General features: G+C 39.4%; 1 protein-coding gene across 7 annotated transcripts in view; it reads right to left on the reverse strand.

Annotated features, from left to right (window-relative positions):
- LOC122561761 (plexin-B2-like) overlaps positions 1–17,740 on the reverse strand; it is a 261,412-nt gene that overhangs the window by 71,732 nt on the left and 171,940 nt on the right. For 6 of the 7 annotated variants that reach the window (XM_043713876.1, XM_043713879.1, XM_043713880.1 and 3 more), the window contains 2 exons: positions 13,621–14,764; positions 5,212–5,391 (listed from right to left, as the gene is read on the reverse strand). In XM_043713876.1, coding sequence (XP_043569811.1) covers positions 5,212–5,391; positions 13,621–14,764 — 1,324 coding nt within the window. The remainder of the gene's footprint in view (positions 1–5,211; positions 5,392–13,620; positions 14,765–17,740) is intronic. The other variant, XM_043713877.1, reaches the window with a different exon arrangement.

Below are 17,740 nucleotides of genomic sequence, written 5' to 3' on the forward strand. Positions count from 1 at the left end.
GTTGATTTTAACCCTACTGTGAATCCTCTTGCAAGGATGCCTGCCTTGAAGAAGTTTTCCTCCTCTCTCTACAAGAATCTCAGGGAGTCCCCACCTTCATCTCCTCTCCCACTCACCTATTGTACTCTATGCTACTTTCTCCCCACCCCCACCCTCCTCTAGCTTATCTCTCCACGCTTCAGGCTCTCTGCCTTTATTCCTGATGAAGGGCTTTTGCCCGAAACGTCGATTTTGCTGCTCGTCGGATGCTGCCTGAATTGCTGTGCTCTTCCAGCATCACTGATCCAGCATCTGGTTTCCAGCATCTGCAGTCATTGTTTTTACCTCATAGTGTTAGGTGCATTAGTCAGAGGGAAATGGGTCTGGGTGGGTTACTCTACGGAGGGTCAGTGTGGACTGGTTGGGCCGATCTGGTTTCCAGCATCTGCAGTCATTGTTTTTACCTCATAGTGTTAGGTGCATTAGTCAGAGGGAAATGGGTCTGGGTGGGTTACTCTACGGAGGGTCAGTGTGGACTGGTTGGGCCGAAGGGCCTGTTTCCACACTGTAGGGAATCCAGTCAAACTAGAAAGGTGTTTCTAGTAATGAAGTTTAAATAGTTAAGACTTAAACTAAAAAGCAGAAACTTCAAAGTAATTGTCTCTGGATTACTACCTGAGCCAGAAGAATACTGATACAAGGTAAATTGTTGAGGACACTATTTTTCTTTCACTATTCTCATTTTTGGTTTGGAACAGTAACCTTTCTTTAAGAAAAAAAGAGAATGGAACGACAGACACAGGTCTGCAATTGGGAAATGGCCTAGGAAAGATGATGTAGGATAATTGCTGCTCTAAGAACAACATAAATGAATCAGACTGGTTTTAGATCTCTCAAGTTATTTTCCAGTTTTCAGTTTCTTGGAAGTTCTGAGAAAAGAATCCTAGTCAGTAAGAAATAAATAAGTCTCCAGAAGTCTATGGAAGCTGTTTGTTTTGACTGATGACTATGGAATTCAAGATATACAGTCTACAAAATTCATCATCCAAGAATTTCATGAAGGCCTGATATTCATTGTTGAAATAGTTCATCAAACTGGGCAAATTACAGTTCTTTTATTTTCTTTTAATTTATACTTAAACGGTTATCAGTATATAAGTAGGATTTTATGAAGAAAGAGGATTGGGCTCCGATCATACATATTAATTAGATCGCCTTCTAGTTTCTATATTCTACTAAAGTTTCATTCTTAACACTAAATTGTTAATTTTTGTTTAAGCTGTAAACTTGTTGTCCAAGATCTGTTATTTGTTAAATCTGGTTAGGAACAATTGAGTAATTTTGAGGGTCAATGTATATTTTAATTTCACAGTGTGAATCCTGGGTTGGTGAGGCTGCTTTGGCTAGCTATCCCTGTGTCATAATATAATAAAGTGAAGTTAAACGTATGGCTCAAAGATATAGTGTGGATGAGATTGGTTTCAGCTCATGGGTCCCTGAAGCCAATGCGGGGCAGGATAGGGGTAACTCCAGTGGAACAAGCTTCACTTAAAAACTGTGCTGGGATAAGTGTTCTGATGAACACAATTAGAGTTATAGAGAAGGCTTTAAATTAATTAATGAAATGGGTGCAGGTTTACAAGAGGGAAAAATATAGGCTTATGAAACAAAAGGAAATGGCAGTATTAGAGGGCAGCTATTTGATTTATGATCCTCAGAATGGGATGGGAAAGGACAGAAATACAGCAGCAAAATAATATTATAAGGGGAAAATGAAGAAAAGGCAAAATTAATGGTTCTTTACTTGAGTACACATAGTATTCAGAACAAAATAAATACAGCTTCAACGACAATCTTATAGTCACTACAGAGATATGATTAAAAGGCAACCAAAGCTTGGAAGTAAATATTCAAGGATATGTAAATTTTGAAAAAACAGGCAAGCAGGAAAAGATGGTGAGCAACTTTGTTAGTACAGGATAGAATAAGTATGATAGCACAAAATGATCTTGGATCCAAAGATGGAGGCAAGAAATAACAAGGTGAAGGAGATGCTGGTGACAGTAGTCCATAGGTTCCCTAACAGTAGCTATATTCTGGGACAAATAATAATCAGAAGATAACAATAGCATGTTACAGAAAAGGGCAGTACTTTAATCATAGAATCCCTACAGTGTGGATGCAGGCCATTCAGACCATCGAGTCCACACCAACCCTCTGAAGAGCATCCTACGCAGCCCCAACCCCCTGTCCTATTCCCATAACCGCTGATTTCCCATGGTTAACCCACCTAACCGACACATTGTTAGACACTATGAGCAATTTAGCATGGCAATCCACCTAACCTGTACATCTTTGACTATGGGAGGAAATCCAAGCAGACATGTGCAAATGTGCAAACTCAGTTACCTAATGCTCGAATTAAACCAGGGTCCCAGGTGCTGAGAGACAGTAGTACTAACCTCTGAGCCACCATGTGGTGACTTTCATCTTCATGTAGGAAAAGCAAATTGACATAAGTAGCAATGAGAAAGAATTCATATGGTGTATTTAGGGCATTTTTCTAAAACAATATGTCGTGGATCCATCAGGGATTGGTCTTTTTTGGATCTGGCAATGTGTAATGAAGCAGTTTAATAAATGATCATTACATAACAGATCCCCAAAACAGTGACAATAAACTGAATGCTAAATTCTACTTTGCTAATGGTGAGAAATCTGGGTCAGAAACAAATATGCTAAACTTAAGGAAGTGTAATTACAAGGGATTGAAGGCAGAGTTAACTGGCATGGATTGGAAAAGGTGTTTAGCAGCAAAAACAGTTGAGGAACAATGACATATAAAAACAGAAAATGCTGGAGAAACTCAACAGATCTGGTAGCACCTGCATGGATAATCAGAGTCAGATAGGACTGTTCTTCAGAAAACAAGACTTTGCTTTTATTCAAGGAATAATGCAAATGATTAAGAAAATAGTTCATGACTCACTAGAAAGATATATTCCAGAGAGGAAAGATGAGTCTAAGAAGGGGATAAACTAACCTTGGGAAGTTTAACAATTGTATTAAATTGAAATAAAACACAATGTGACAAAGATTAATCGAAAGCCAGATTGAGAAAATGTTTATAAACAAATGATCAGAAAAAAAAGAAAATATACTTTGAAATAAACTTGCAAGAAATATCAAGACAGACAGCAATAGTTGTTAAATATACACAAAGGAAGAGAGAGGCCAAAAGTAAACATAGGTCCCTTAGATAAGAGACTAGTTCATAGATAGAACTAGGGAAATGATAATGGGGAATCAGGAAGAGGCAATGGAGTTGAATAAATACTAATAGCATTCCAAAAATACAAAATAATCAAGCGTTTAAAACAGGAAGAGGAAATAAATGCAATAATTAATCACAAGACACAAGGTATTAAAGTAAGTTATGGGTCTAAAAGCTGGTAAGTCTCCTAGACCTGATAGGATACATCCTAGAATATCAAGGGAAGTCACTACCAAGATAGTGGATATACTGGTAGCCATCTTCCAGGAATCATCAGATTCTGGAAAAATACTGGAAAATTGGAAAACTGCCACTTTTCTTATTCAAAAAGGGGAGGAGATAAAAAAAGTAACCGTAAACCAGTTAGCTCAACATTAGTCTTGGGGAAATACTAAACGATGTTATAGCAGAGTATTTAGAAATTCGAAAAAAAAAATCAAGCTTTCAGCATGGCTTCCTGAAGGGAAAATCATGCTTGCCAAATTTACAAGAATTCTTTGAAGACTGAACTAGCAGCATAGATAAAAGGAAGTTAGTAGATGCATTATATCTGGATTTTCGAAAGGTCTTTGATAATATGTCACAGGTTCAGCCACTCAATAAAATGACAGCCCAAGGTTTTGGCGGGAGTATGTCAGCATGGCTGGAAGACTGGCTAACCAACAGAAGACAGAGGGTTGGGATAATGTGTCATTTTTCAGGATGGCAATCTGTGACCAATGGAGTACCACAAGAATTACTGCTAGGGCCACAATTATTTACAATAGATGCTAATGATTTAGATTAGCAAAGTGAATGTACTGCTGTCAAGTTTGTGGATGACAGAAAAATAGGTGAAGAAAGGCAAGTGGTAAGGGTGATACAAAGAGTCTGCCCAGGGATATAGACAGTTCAAGTGAGTAAGCAAGAACTTATCAGGTGAAATATAATGTGGGAAAATTTAAGGTTATGCACTTTGGCTGGAAGAATGGAGGGCAGAATATTATTTAATTGGACAAAGAATACAGAAAGCCACAGCACAAAGAGATTCCTCGTGCATAAGTCATAATAAAGTTAGAATACAAGTTCAGCAAGTAATAGCCAATTTTTCAAAAGGCGTGGAGTATAAAAATAGGGAGGTCTTGCTAAAAATAAGTAAGGCTCTACTTAGACCACAGCTAGAATACCGTGAACAGCTTTGGTATACTTATCTGAGAAGATATACTGGCACTGGAGGTAATCCAAAGAAAGCTCACCAGGTCATGAGGTGATATTGAGAAGGTTGGGCCTGTACTCACTGGAATTTACAGGAATGAGAGGAGACTTTATTGCGACATATAAAATTCTTAGCGGAGCTGACAGGTTAAATGCAGAGAAATTGTTTTCCCTTGTGGGAGAATCTAGGACCAGAGGGCATAATCTCAGAATAAAGGGTCTCCCAGACAGGAGTTGCAATTTCTTCTCTCAGAGAGAAGTAAATCTGTGAGATTATTTTTATTTTAGAGCAGAAGGCTGTTGAGTCTGGGTCATTAAGTATTTTCAAGGCTGAGAAAGACAGATGTTTGATCAGTAAGGGCATCAAGGGTAATGGGGAAGGCAGGAATGTACAGTTGAGGATTACCATATCAGCCATGATTTTACTAGACAAGCCAAATCACTTATTTCTGCTTCCATGTGCTATGCATGACTCTAAACAGTGGAGAGCTTTCCCCAAATTCCTTCGACTCCAGTTTTGTGAATGCTCCTTGATGCTATAGGCAGTCAAAAGCTGCTTTGATTTAAAGGGCAATAATTAACATCACATCTGAAGGTCAGTATTTATGTCCAAGGCTGTAGTGGGGTCAGAAGCCAAGTGGTCCTGGCGGAATGCAATCTCAGCATCAGTCAGTATTGCTGAATAAGTGATACTTGACAGGCTGTCAATGACACCTTCCATTACTTTCTCATTAAAAATACAAAGCAGCTTCATAAAGTCTTACCTTATGAATTTCTCCTTTTATGTTGCCTAAAAAGCCAATTGTATAGTCATTCTCCACGGTCACAGCTATTGCTGATAAATTCGTATCATAATGTTTCAGAGGTGTTGCAGTAATACCTTCTCTACTTGCAATGGGATATGGAAGGTGCTCACTACTGCAAGGATATACTTTTGCTTGTCCCTGGGATAGCAGAAAATCAAATTTTCATAAATCAATATATTAATAAAAATTTCAGTCAGTGCCAACAATTATGAACAAAGCTTTTGTAAAAATAGTACTTTAAGATCTGAATTAAAGCAGTCGAAAGGAAATCTAAAGAACGGTTAGGAAGAAAAAAGGCTGCAAACAAACAATACTAGCTCTCCTCGCCATTTCACCATGATAGTTCTTCCAGCATTGGACCCACCTTGTAATAAAAGATGTAAGTAACATTTTCAAGAAATACAAGCAAAAAAAAAAGGTTACAGGAGGTCAAAATGTACATAACCCACCAAACTGTTGCTCTCATGCATTCACTGAAATTGGAAATTTCCCTGTATCTCTCTTAAATTGACATGTCTCAGACACCAAAGTGATAAGCGAGAGTAGGGATTGTTGTAAAATAACAACAAGATGCACCTTAGATTTCCAGAATATTTGAAGCAATACTCATCTGCAGTGAAAATTAATGCTATTAGAACTTCTTCGCTCCTCATCAGCATCACTGATTTTCAATTTAGTAACTTCCCAACCTGTTCCCACCGGTTGTCAGAGCTCAGACTATCACTGGACTGAAAGGTGAACTTGTACCATCTTCTAAGAAACTGAAGATTCACACTTACATGGCAATTTTCACAACCTCCAGAACAGCTCAAAGTGATATGTAGTCAATTAAGGACTTTAGAAGTATTGTCTTGCCTTGGAGTGGGATTTAAACTCCGATCTAATGACTCAGGGGCAAGCTGTTAGAACTTGAATCTCAGGTGGTACTCATCATGAATGGGATGTTATGTTGGATGTATTATTTCTGCACTACCCCATTATCTGCAGCTGGACTGTTGGAAATCATACCTCTCGGTTGTTCTTTTTCCCCTAAGCCAAAAAATGTTTGAAATGTGAGAGTTGATCAATGGATGTTGAACAAGCCTGGGCAATCTAGTGGAGCATATCCCAATACACCTGTGCCATGGTCTAGCCAGAATACTTCTAGGACCAAGTGTCTAAATTTGGTCAAGCAAGTCAGTCAAGCTCTAAGGTGTAGCAAAAAGTCAAAATGCTAATGGACACAGAACAAGATGTTGTGTACTAGACTCTACAGGCTTGTATATTATTTTGTGAATCTTCAGTCATTCATCATTTCAAACCCCACTTCATCAGAACTTTTAACTTCATTCGCCCAAATAATCAGCTAGCTACTTTATAAACACATCAATCAATTCTACCACAATAGCTTTCATAAATGCCTCATTTAAGAATTTAAAGACCCATTTTATTATGACATTTCATCTAGATTTGTATTCAGAATTGTTGGAGTGGGAGGAGTAAGTGAGGAGATAAATGTCGGAAGACAGTATGATTTTTCACAACTTTTGAGAATTCTAACCATTTCAATACAGAAATGAAAATCATTGTTCCATGCAGAGAATAAATTCTAGCCTTGGATGACTGTCTGTGTGGAGTTTGCACATTCACCCAGTGTCTGCGTGGGTTTCCCCCGGGTGCTGCAGGAAGTCAATTAATTTGTGAAAGATCTCTCTCTCATCAATTTGCATTGGATGACACGGTCTCCATAGGGCAATGACCTTCTTAGAAGGTGCAGTTCCCAGAAATTAGGACAAAGAAACAAGTGGGGCCAAGAAAAATATTCTCCAACACCAGAGGCATAATAAATCTTGAATTTTTTTCCCTCCAAATTACATTCCCTTGTTTTGAGATTTCTGCACTAACAGGAACAATAAGAACTTTTCATTTCCAATGCCCATCATTCTTAGAATCATCTCAGTGAGAATATCCCTTAACTACATCAACTTCAGATGATATGAACTGTTTTACCAATAACTCCTAATAGGCCAAAGTCTTCCTATCATCAAGTTGAATTATTGTTGGACTTTCTACAAGGTCAGTGTATGTACCCATATTAAATCCGGAATCTGCTTGTGCTCCCACTGTATTTTGATGATGGGCAAACACATTACAATGGGTTCTGAAGCCAAGTATTAGATTGGATTCCCCACAGTATGGAAACCGGCCCTTCAGCCAACAAGTCCACACCAACCCTCTGAAGAGTAACCCACCCAGACCCATTTCCCTACTCTATATTTAGAGTATACAGTAATGCACTGACTAATGCACCTAACACTTTGGGCAATTTAGCATGGCCAATTCACCTAACCTGCACATCTTTAGATTGTGGGAAGAAACCGGAGCACTGGGAGGAAACCCACACAGACAGTCACCCAAGGCTAGAATCGAACTCAGGCCCCTGGTGCTGTGAGGCAACAGTGCTAACCACTGAGCCACTGTGCCACCCAAATATAACTGAGTTGTGTCAAATTATTTATATTATTGTTTAAATGCATAATATTACTGATATCATGTACTAATAGTTTGTACTGCCTCACATGATCTTCAATTTTTTGAAGAGGTAACAAGTAGGTTAGACCAGGGAAACCCAACGGATGTTACCTATCTAGACTTCCAAAAGGCCTTTGATAAGGTGCCTCATGGGAGGCTGCTGAGTAGGCTGAGGGCCCATGGTGTTGGAAGTGAATTACTGGCACGGATTGGGGATTGGCTGTCTGACAGTTGGGATAAAAAGCTCTTTTTTGAAATGGCAGCTGGTGACAAGTGGTGTCCTGCAGGGTTCAGTGTTGGGGCTGCAGCTGTTCACATTATATATTAATTATCTGGATGAGGGGACTGGGGACATTCTGGCGAAGTTCACCGATGATACGAAGTTAGGCGGATAGGCAGGTAGTTCTGAGGAGGTGGGGAGGCTGCACAATATTTTAGACAGTTTAGGAGAGTGGTCCAGGAAATGGCTGATGAAATTCAAGGTGAGCAATTGCAAGGTCTTGCACTTTGTAAAAAAGAATACAGGCATGGACTATTTTTTAAATGATGAGAAAATTCATAAAGCCAAAGTATAAAGGGATCTGGGAGTGCTGATCCAAGGTTCTCTAAAGGTTGATTTGCAGGTTGAGTCCGTGATTAAGAAAGCAAATGTAATGTTGTCATTTATCTCAAGAGAGTTGGAATATAAAAACAGCGATGTGTTTCTGAGACTTTATAAAGCTCTAGTTAGCCCCCATTTAGAATACTGTGTCCAATTTTGGGCCAAAGTGAGGACTGCAGATGCTGGAGATCAGAACTGAAAATGTGTTGCTGGAAAAGCACAGCAGGTCAGGCAGCATCCAAGGAACAGGAGAGGGCTTATGCCCGAAACGTCGATTCTCCTGTTCCTTGGATGCTGCTTGACCTGCTGTGCTTTTCCAGCAACACATTTTCAGTTCCAATTTTGGGCCCCACACCTGAGGAAGGACATACTGGCACTGGAGCTTGTTCAGTGGAGATTCACACGAGTGACCCCTGGAATGGTAGGCCTAACATATGATGATCGGCTGAGGATCTTGGGATTGTATTCACTGGAGTTTAGAAGGTTGAGGGGAAATCTAATAGAAACTTACAAGATAATGCATGGCTTAGAAAGGGTGGACACTGGGAAGTTGTTTCCATTAGGCGGGGAGACTAGGACCAGTGGGCACAGCCTTAAAATTAGAGGGGGTCAGTTTAGAACAGAAAAGAGGAGACATTTCTTCAGCCAGAGTGGTAAGCCTGTGGAATTCATTGCCATGGAGCGCAGTGGAGGCCGGGACGTTGGGTGTCTTCGAGGCTGAGATTGATAAATTCTTGATCTCGCAATTAAGGTCTACGGGGAGAGGGAGGTTAACTGGAATTAAAACGTCCATCAGCCATGATTAAATTGCGGAGTGGACTCAATGGGCCGAATGGCTTTGCTTTCATTCCTATGTCTTAAGATGCTAAACTACTGGAGCACACAAAAGAGCACCTATTAGATACGAATCAGGTTTTAAACAGCCAGTTGGTTTTTAAATATTCAGTGGGTTATCCATATCACTGTTTCTATTCCACTAGAGCCGCACTCATTGTAATTCTTACACCCAAGGTATACTGCCTTGTAGTATGCTTACTCAACTTATCTGCTTCTTTTTTCTTGTGACCTACAGCTATTTGTTTCTCTGTTGTGGACATTTCTCGGAAACCTCAAAGTCAGAATACTGTTCAGTGAAGTCATGGGAAAAAAATTAAACATTTCATGTTGTAAAAGGAAGTGAGTAACAGGGATCTATAACAAGCCAATCAAATTAAATTAACAGGTCAAATGCTCACAGTCTTTGAGTCAAAAACATGGACGAGATACCAGGGATTTCTCATATAAAATGTGTGAAATGAACTTCTTAGTAGCAATGTGAAGGAAATCTCTGGAATAATTTCAGAAACTGGACTAGATGCTCCAGTTGGCTCACAGGATGCAGCTATCAATTTGTTCGGAATAAGTGGATAAAATAGCCTGAATGGACTTTCTCCCTTACACTGTCAACTTCATTTATAGCACTGGCAAAGTAGCCTCCTTCTATCAAATTTATGCTGTTCCTCTTTGGAGCAATCCAGTTAGTTCCTTTTTACTTGTCTGACCCCTGTAGCCCTTTGCTTCCTTTAAATGCCCATCCTTTTTTGAAAAATAACGGATTGTTTCTGCTTCTCTCTCCTGTCCTAGCAGGGTGTTTTTGGTCATTATTGTTCACAATGCATCACATCCCCCCACTGCATCTTGCATTCAAAACATTAGTCTAAGTATGAGGTGATACAGATCTTATCAGAGTCTAGATTAGAGTGGTGCTGGGAAAGCACAGCAGGTCAGGCAGCATCCGAGCAGCAGGAAAATCAACATTTCAGGCAAAAGCCCTTCATCAGGAATGAAGGCAGCGAGCTTTCAGGGTGGGAGATAAATGGGAGGAGGGTGGGGCTGGGGAGAAGGTAGCTAAGAGTACAATAGGTGGATGGAGGTGGGATGAAGGTGATAGGTCAGAGAGTAGGGTGGAGCAGATAGGTGGGCAGGGAGATTGGCAGGTAGGACCGGTCATGAGGATGGTGCTGAGCTGGAAGATTGGAACTGGAGTAAGGTGGGGGGAAGGGAAATAAGAAAACATTGATGCCCTGGGGTGGAAGTGTTCCAAGGTGGAAGATGAGGCGTTCTTCTTCCAGGCGTCGGGTGGTGAAGGAGTGGCGGTGGAGGAGGCCCAGGACCTGCATGTACTTGGCAGAGTGGGAGGGGGACTTGAAATGTTGGGCCACAGGGCGGTGTGGTTGATTGGTGCGGGTGTCCCGGAGATGTTCCCTAAAGCGCTCTGCGAGGAGGCGTCCAGTCTCCCCAATGTAGAGGAGACCGCATCGGGAGCAACGGATGCAATAAATGACATTGGTGGACGTGCAGGCAAAACTTTGATGGATGTGGAAGACTCCTTTGGGGCCTTGGATGGAGGTGAGTGGGGAGGTGTGGGCGCAAGTTTTGCAATTCCTGCAGTGGCAGGGGGAGGTGCCAGGATGGGAGAGTGGGTTGTTGGGGGGTGTGGACCTAACCAGGTAGTCACCGAGGGAACGATCTTTGCGGAAAGTGGAAAGGGGTGGGAAGGGAAATATATCCCTGGTGGTGGGGTCCGTTTGGAGGTGACAGAAACGTCGGCGGATGATGTGGTTATGCGGAGGTTGGTAGGGTGGAAGGTGAGGACCAGGGAGTGCTGTCCTTGTTACGGTTGGAGGGGTGGGGTTTGAGGGCAGAGGTGCGGGACGTGGATGAGATGCACTGGAGGGCATCTTCAACCACGTGGGAAGGGAAATTGCAGTCTTTAAAGAAAGAGGCCATCTGGTGTGATCTATGGTGGAGAAGATATGGGCGGCATGGTGGCACAGTGGTTAGCACTGCTGCCTCACAGCGCCTGGAGACCAGGGTTCAATTCCCGCCTCAGGCGACTGACTGTGTGGAGTTTGCACGTTCTCCCCGTGTCTGCGTGGGTTTCCTCTGGGTGCTCCGGTTTCCTCCCACAGTCCAAAGATGTGCAGGTCAGGTGAATTGGCCATGCTAAACTGCCTGTAGTGTTAGGTAAGGGGTAAATGTAGGGGTATGGGTGGGTTGCGCTTCGGCGGGTCGGTATGGACTTGTTGGGCCGAAGGGCCTGTTTCCACACTGTAATGTAATCTAATCTAATAAGGATCTCCTGGGAGCAGATACAGCGGAGGTGGAGGAATTGGGAATACGGAATGGCATTTTTGCAGGAGGTAGGGTGGGAAGGGGTGTAATCCAGGTAGCTGTGGGAGTCGGATCTATCAACCAACTGAAACAGTTTTAATTTGTCTTCCTAACATATCATAGTCTTGATTTATTTTATATGACCTCACAACCCCATATCATCCGAGAAGAACAAATATATTAGCATTCTCAGAAAGCTCAACTCTGATCTGTAATCTCATTCAGCATAATAAGATAGATACACTAGAAAAAAAAGTTTTTTCTGCAAGCAAGTAATAATTACCTCATGTGGTGTACAATACCACCTAAACTGCAGGTTTGAACATAAAATCTTTTTTCCTACGTTTCTAAAGTAATGCAGAAAATTAATTCTCATAACCCAATCAGCAGCACGGATAAATAGTCTTCTGGGTATGATTCAGACATTATTCCACAGCAAACACACTAACATATTGTGAACACTGTCTTCCTCAAATGTATTTTGCTTAGTTGCAATACACAACACAATCATAGTAGTGATGCATGGTTAAGACAGAGAGGAGAGAGAAAGGACAATAGAACATCAGTACTGAATAACCCAACACAACACTTTCGTTTATAAATAAACCAAAATAAACGCTATGAAGACAAATAAGCTGGTTCCTTTTTCAAATAAAGCACATTTTCTTCAAAGTAATTCAAAACACTTTCTACATAATTATCTTTTATCCCATTTCTAATTTCTAGTTCCAATTCATAAACCACCGCATAGATTTTTACATTCTGTATGAAAAATATTTCAGTTCACTCTTCCTACTTAGCTTTATTCTTTCAGAAAGAATGTCTTTACCACCGTGCATCCTTATCACCATGAATGTCCTACCTTCCTGACCTTGCCCCTTACCTGTGGAGTAGTGACCCTCAGGTTAAATCACCACTAACCATCTCTCTCTCTCTCTCTCTCTCTCTCTCCATTTAGAGCGTAGCCCTTGGTCCTCAGGAACGACTGGACTTGGATTTTATCTTTATATTTTGCACATGCTAAAAGGATGGGAGGGAAGGCAAGTGGTATTATTGCTGGATTACTATTCTAAAGACCCAAGTAATGTTCTGGGGACCTGGGTTAGAATCCTGCCATGGCAGATAGCAGAATTTCAATCCAATAAAAATCTGGAATTATTCGTCCAATGTTGGCCATGAATCTACTGTCAATTGATGAAAAAATCCATCTGGTTCACTAATGTCCTTTAGGGAAAGAAATTGCCATCCTTATCTGGTTTGGCCTACATGTGACTCCAGATCCAAAGCAATGTGGTTGACTCTCAACTGCTCATTGGGCAATTAAGGATGGGCAATGAATGCTGGCTTAGCCAGCAATGTCCTTATCCATGAATGAATTAAAAACACAGCAGACTTATATTAAAGGATGTGATTCTTCAGAATGGAGGCAAAATGGCAAAATCAAACAAGAATATATATACAGTAGAAAACCTATCACTGCAACAGGGTCAAATGGCATCTTTCCGGAGAAAATCAATTAGTATAATATGCTAAGATATGAAGTTAATGCTTCAAAAGAACACTTTCTAGTTTCCTATTCAGTTCTATTACTTGTTCTTCATTACAGCCAAATATAGTGGAACATCGATTATCCAGCATTTGATTAACCGCATTTTGGATTATCCGAACAAGATCGCAAGGTCCCCATGCTTGTCTAACTATGTTAGTCAGTATTTGATTAAGGAACAAAATACTTCCCGCATGTGTCCTTCAGATAATTGAGCACACTGGCAAAAAGTGGACTCTGCTATAGTGTGCACCCCATGAATTCCACCATTGACAATCTGGCTTCAGGTAGAATAGCTGATCCCTGAAGTATTCTGCATATGGAGCCTAACACTGAATGTTCATCACTAGAATGACTTTTTTTTTAAAAAAAAAAGCCTCGTGGAAGTGTAAACATATGGTCAAAGAAGTCCCAAAGTATCTTCACATTAGGTTCAAATGTTAAGTGCTCCTATTCCAAGTTGAGACACTTGAGAAAGTCCCAAATGCTTGAAGACTGCTAATTCAATTTCATCACACAGTATATGAAATCTTACTTAAAAACATACAAATAATACCTTTAGGACAGTAAACATATCTACCTTGCCCAACCCAGGACAATTGTGCGAACCATCAGATTTGTACGGATTATAAATGATTTCCTCATTATCTTTTTTCCCGTTGTTACTATAGCAGATTTCTCTATATTCTTCAATCTTTTCATTTATCTGCTTCAAGGAGAACATGCAGAAAGCAGACTTATCAGATGAGGTTGTTTTTAGGTTACCTCTGTTAAACACAGCAAAGAGTATTTTATCCCGTGGAGTTACAGTCCCATATAAACCTGATCTGTTCATATGCTGAGCAAGTTTTTCTCCAGGATGATTAATGTAAGCAGCCTGCACAAGATTACAATCATCACATTCCAAGACCATTTCAATGTAAGAATAATAAGAAGCATCAGAAATGCAAAGCCGTGATATGTAAGTTGTAGGTTCTTGTTGCGATCCATCCGTTCGAGAGAAAAGGAAATAAACAAACCCCCCATCTTCAAAAGAAAATTTAAAATCATGTCGATATTGTAGATGAGAAACTGGTTTCAAAGCTGAAGAATCTTGAACAAGCTCAAAAAGGTGGCCCTTTTCAGAGAGTGTTCTGGTGCTTACTATTGCATTTGCAAATGTTTCAAAGTGTTTCCCAACAAACATTACTGGCTTGAGTTCATTTCTTGTGTCATTCATGAGAGTTATAAGGCCCACAGTTGATTGATTACTTGCAACAAAAGTGGCTTCTCCACCATTCACATTTTCATATTTGATTACACTGATGTCATTCAGCTGCCTTATTGAGCATATTCCTTTAAATATATTTCCACATATTACAAGTCTTTCTCTATCTTTGTCTATTAAAAGGAGTTTATTGTAATTTTGAGTTAGTACTGTGTTTGAGCAAGTTGAAGGCTTTATTGGTGGCACACACTTTGGATTATCTTGTTTTGGACCAGTGTTTGCTTTCTTTTCCTCTTGGAGGTCTGATGTTAGTTGATAGAGGTAATTCACTGCCCCAACATACACTTGCTCAGTGGTATCATCAATGGCCAAATGCAGTAGGTTTGTGGTGCTGGTAAATTCATTATATCCATCAACTCCAGGTTTAAAGCTCACATAAAAGGCTGTGAGTGCACAGAACATCCAAGTCCAAGGTGACATTTCCAAAACCAAACTGCAAAAACACAAAAGATTTATTATAAATGAATTGTTGAGTGCATCTAATAAAACAAAACTTAACACAGTGATCATGGCCTTATTTTGAAGCGCTACATAAAAATAAACATAACCATCAATTATCTCAGCTCCTGAAGCCCACTCATTCCCAAACATTATCATCCTGAGCTATTTACATTAAATACTTCTTGCCCCAAATGATTACATGTAAAACAGCAAAGTACTTCGTATAAAGACAATTTCAACATTCTGACTTACATCTACACTGGTTCTTAACACAATCTTCCAAATGCAATCACAAACAGTCTACACAAGGTAAATGTAAATTACTTCAATTTATAACCTAATGACTTTGCAGTTTACTTTCTCTAACCTCTTTCCAATGATTTTAGCAATGTTTTAAAATCATTTGTTAACCTCTCATTTGCTTTGCTTTTTCCTTATTTATTAGTGTTTTGATGCTCTTTTGATGAATTCTGTAATCCTCCCAATCCTCAGGTTTACTACTCTTTTTGGCAATTTTAATAAATCTCATTCTCAGCTGTAATGTAATCTTAACCTCCTATCTATTCACAATTTCACCTTTTTTGCGAGTTTTTGCTCCTCAAATGAATGTACAATAATGTTGCATATTATGTGTTAATTTTGTGTTAAGTATGTTAATAAACCCTTTTTCATTTCTTCATACTAGATTGAGATTATCCTGATCTCTATTTGGTTCTTCAAAATACTGAGATAGAAAATTAAAAGAAGACAAAGAACTGTGGATGCTGGAGATATGAAACAAAGACAGAAATTGCAGGAGAAACTCATCAGTCTATCTCTATTTGCAGAGAGAAAATAGAACCTGTTCAGTTCTCAAGAGTCGTCACTGGACTCAAAACGTAAACCAGATGTTGCCAGACCTGTTAAATTTTCCCAGCAATTTTTGATTTGTTTGTTTTAGAAAGCCACACTGTCGACGTAGATGAAGCTACTTTCAATACTTCTTGAAAATTGCCGCTCAGTCCATGTAAAAATTAATGTCCTTAATGATTATTAAATTAACCTTGTTATGTGCTTCTCTATTTTTTTGATTTGTATACTTAGTCATATGCTAATACTTGTAGTAGACCTTTAAACAAGGCTTTTTGCAACTTTTTTTTTAAAAAGTTTAACTTAAATTAATTTCACTTCTCGATTTTGAGATATATTTTTTCTCATTAATGTCTTTTACCTATCTTTTATCAGATTACCCCAACAATTACCACTACTAACACCACCTCCCTGTTCCCATTTTATCTTTTTCTTCTAAGTTTTACATATTCTGGAATCATTAGGTCCATTTGCAAACATGTTTCTGTAATGGCTATTAGATTAAATTTATTAAGTTCAATCTGTAATGCTACAAGCCAAATTCATTATAATCATTAAGAAAGGTATCTAAGTAAGTTGGTTCTCAGTTTTCCTGTTCTCATTGGAATGTCCAAGATACTGGCAGGATAAATCAGGATCAATGCAGAAAACTCTCAATTGGCTAACTAAAGTTCTACTGCTTTTTTAACAAAATACTGAGCCAACCGCTTTGGAGGAAGCAGTTGTTGGTGCATCATTTGCTATGTGAACAACGCCATATGGAAAAGGACAAGCTTTTCTGTGAAGAGCGTTCATTCTTCCTAAATTAGCTAATTTCATGCAATTCCAGGTCCATCACAAAAATTATTTTTCTTCTTTTAGTCAATTATACATAATTTGAAAGCAGCCCAGACTTGATACGGTATATAAAGGATAGCAAGAGGAAATTCAATAATTATTCAACTAATTGATACCTAAAATTCAACTTGCTTTTTTTAAACTAAGTAACTCATAGTTCTGAAGCCAGAGCTCAAACGTTTGCAGCCGGTGACATCTCTGACACATGGCCACATCTGGGTCATGAGAAGCATCCACAACATGCCACAGGACTGCATTCCGCTTGGCTGAGATATTCTACTATGCCTTAACATTAAATGCATACATTAAAACTTTCAAATCACTGCATTTTAACCTTAATCTGGCAATTATCTATGAATTGTAAATCAGCAGATCGGTTAGAAAATGCGAGGGATGCTTAGTCAGTAATATTTTGTCTGATTAGAGTCAGAAAGAGAGGTTCAATTGCTGAACATGTCATTTGGGCCATCGTCTCTAGTTTCCCTCATTCAAGATGTTAAGCAGAGTTGCCTGTGGCTGCTGTGTTCATATCTTCCCCTTTTATGAATTTCTTACTTTGTTTGCCATTCTCAAAATTATTCACTCTGTAAAAGATCTTATTGCTAGCTGGTAAACACTTCCTTTCTGGAATGATTATACAATTTCAATATTTTCCTCAATGAAACATGGCAATCAATAAACAGCTGAATTATATTTTTTCGGCCAGTTTGAGCTGACTGTTTGGTCAAACATAGGACAATCCAAAAGCAGGCACCATTATGACACAATATAACAAAAAGAGTGCACAAGGAGTAGCCTACAATTACTGACTTTATCCTACTTACACTTTTCAGTAAAGTGAAACCCTATTTATTATAATGTACACAATAGAAGTATAATGGAATATTCAAATTACAAATTTAAACTGATTGGGTTAAAATTGTCAGGTTGAAATTTATTTAATGCAGAAAATGCCCCAAAGTAATGGGATACTTTGCTGTTGCCAGTGCAATGATCATGCTGCAGCTGAAGGAGAAAAACTGTGAGAAAAGCACACATGTGCTTAAATTCCAAACCAAAATACGTAAACCACTGACTAAACTTGGATTAAAATGAACTTAATTTCCCTTCTCCTCCCCTCACTACCGATGAATTGCAGCCACTCAAAAGCACTGATTACATTTAGATGCATCATAACTGTCAGGCTAATTTTTCAACTGTTACTCTGGGAAACCTGTCTTTATTTATTCTGGAGTTGGGAGGTGTACAACAGAGGCACTAGACATATGCAACTGGGAAGAAA

Source organism: Chiloscyllium plagiosum, chromosome 23 (assembly GCF_004010195.1).
Source record: "Chiloscyllium plagiosum isolate BGI_BamShark_2017 chromosome 23, ASM401019v2, whole genome shotgun sequence".
NCBI lineage: Eukaryota > Metazoa > Chordata > Chondrichthyes > Orectolobiformes > Hemiscylliidae > Chiloscyllium > Chiloscyllium plagiosum.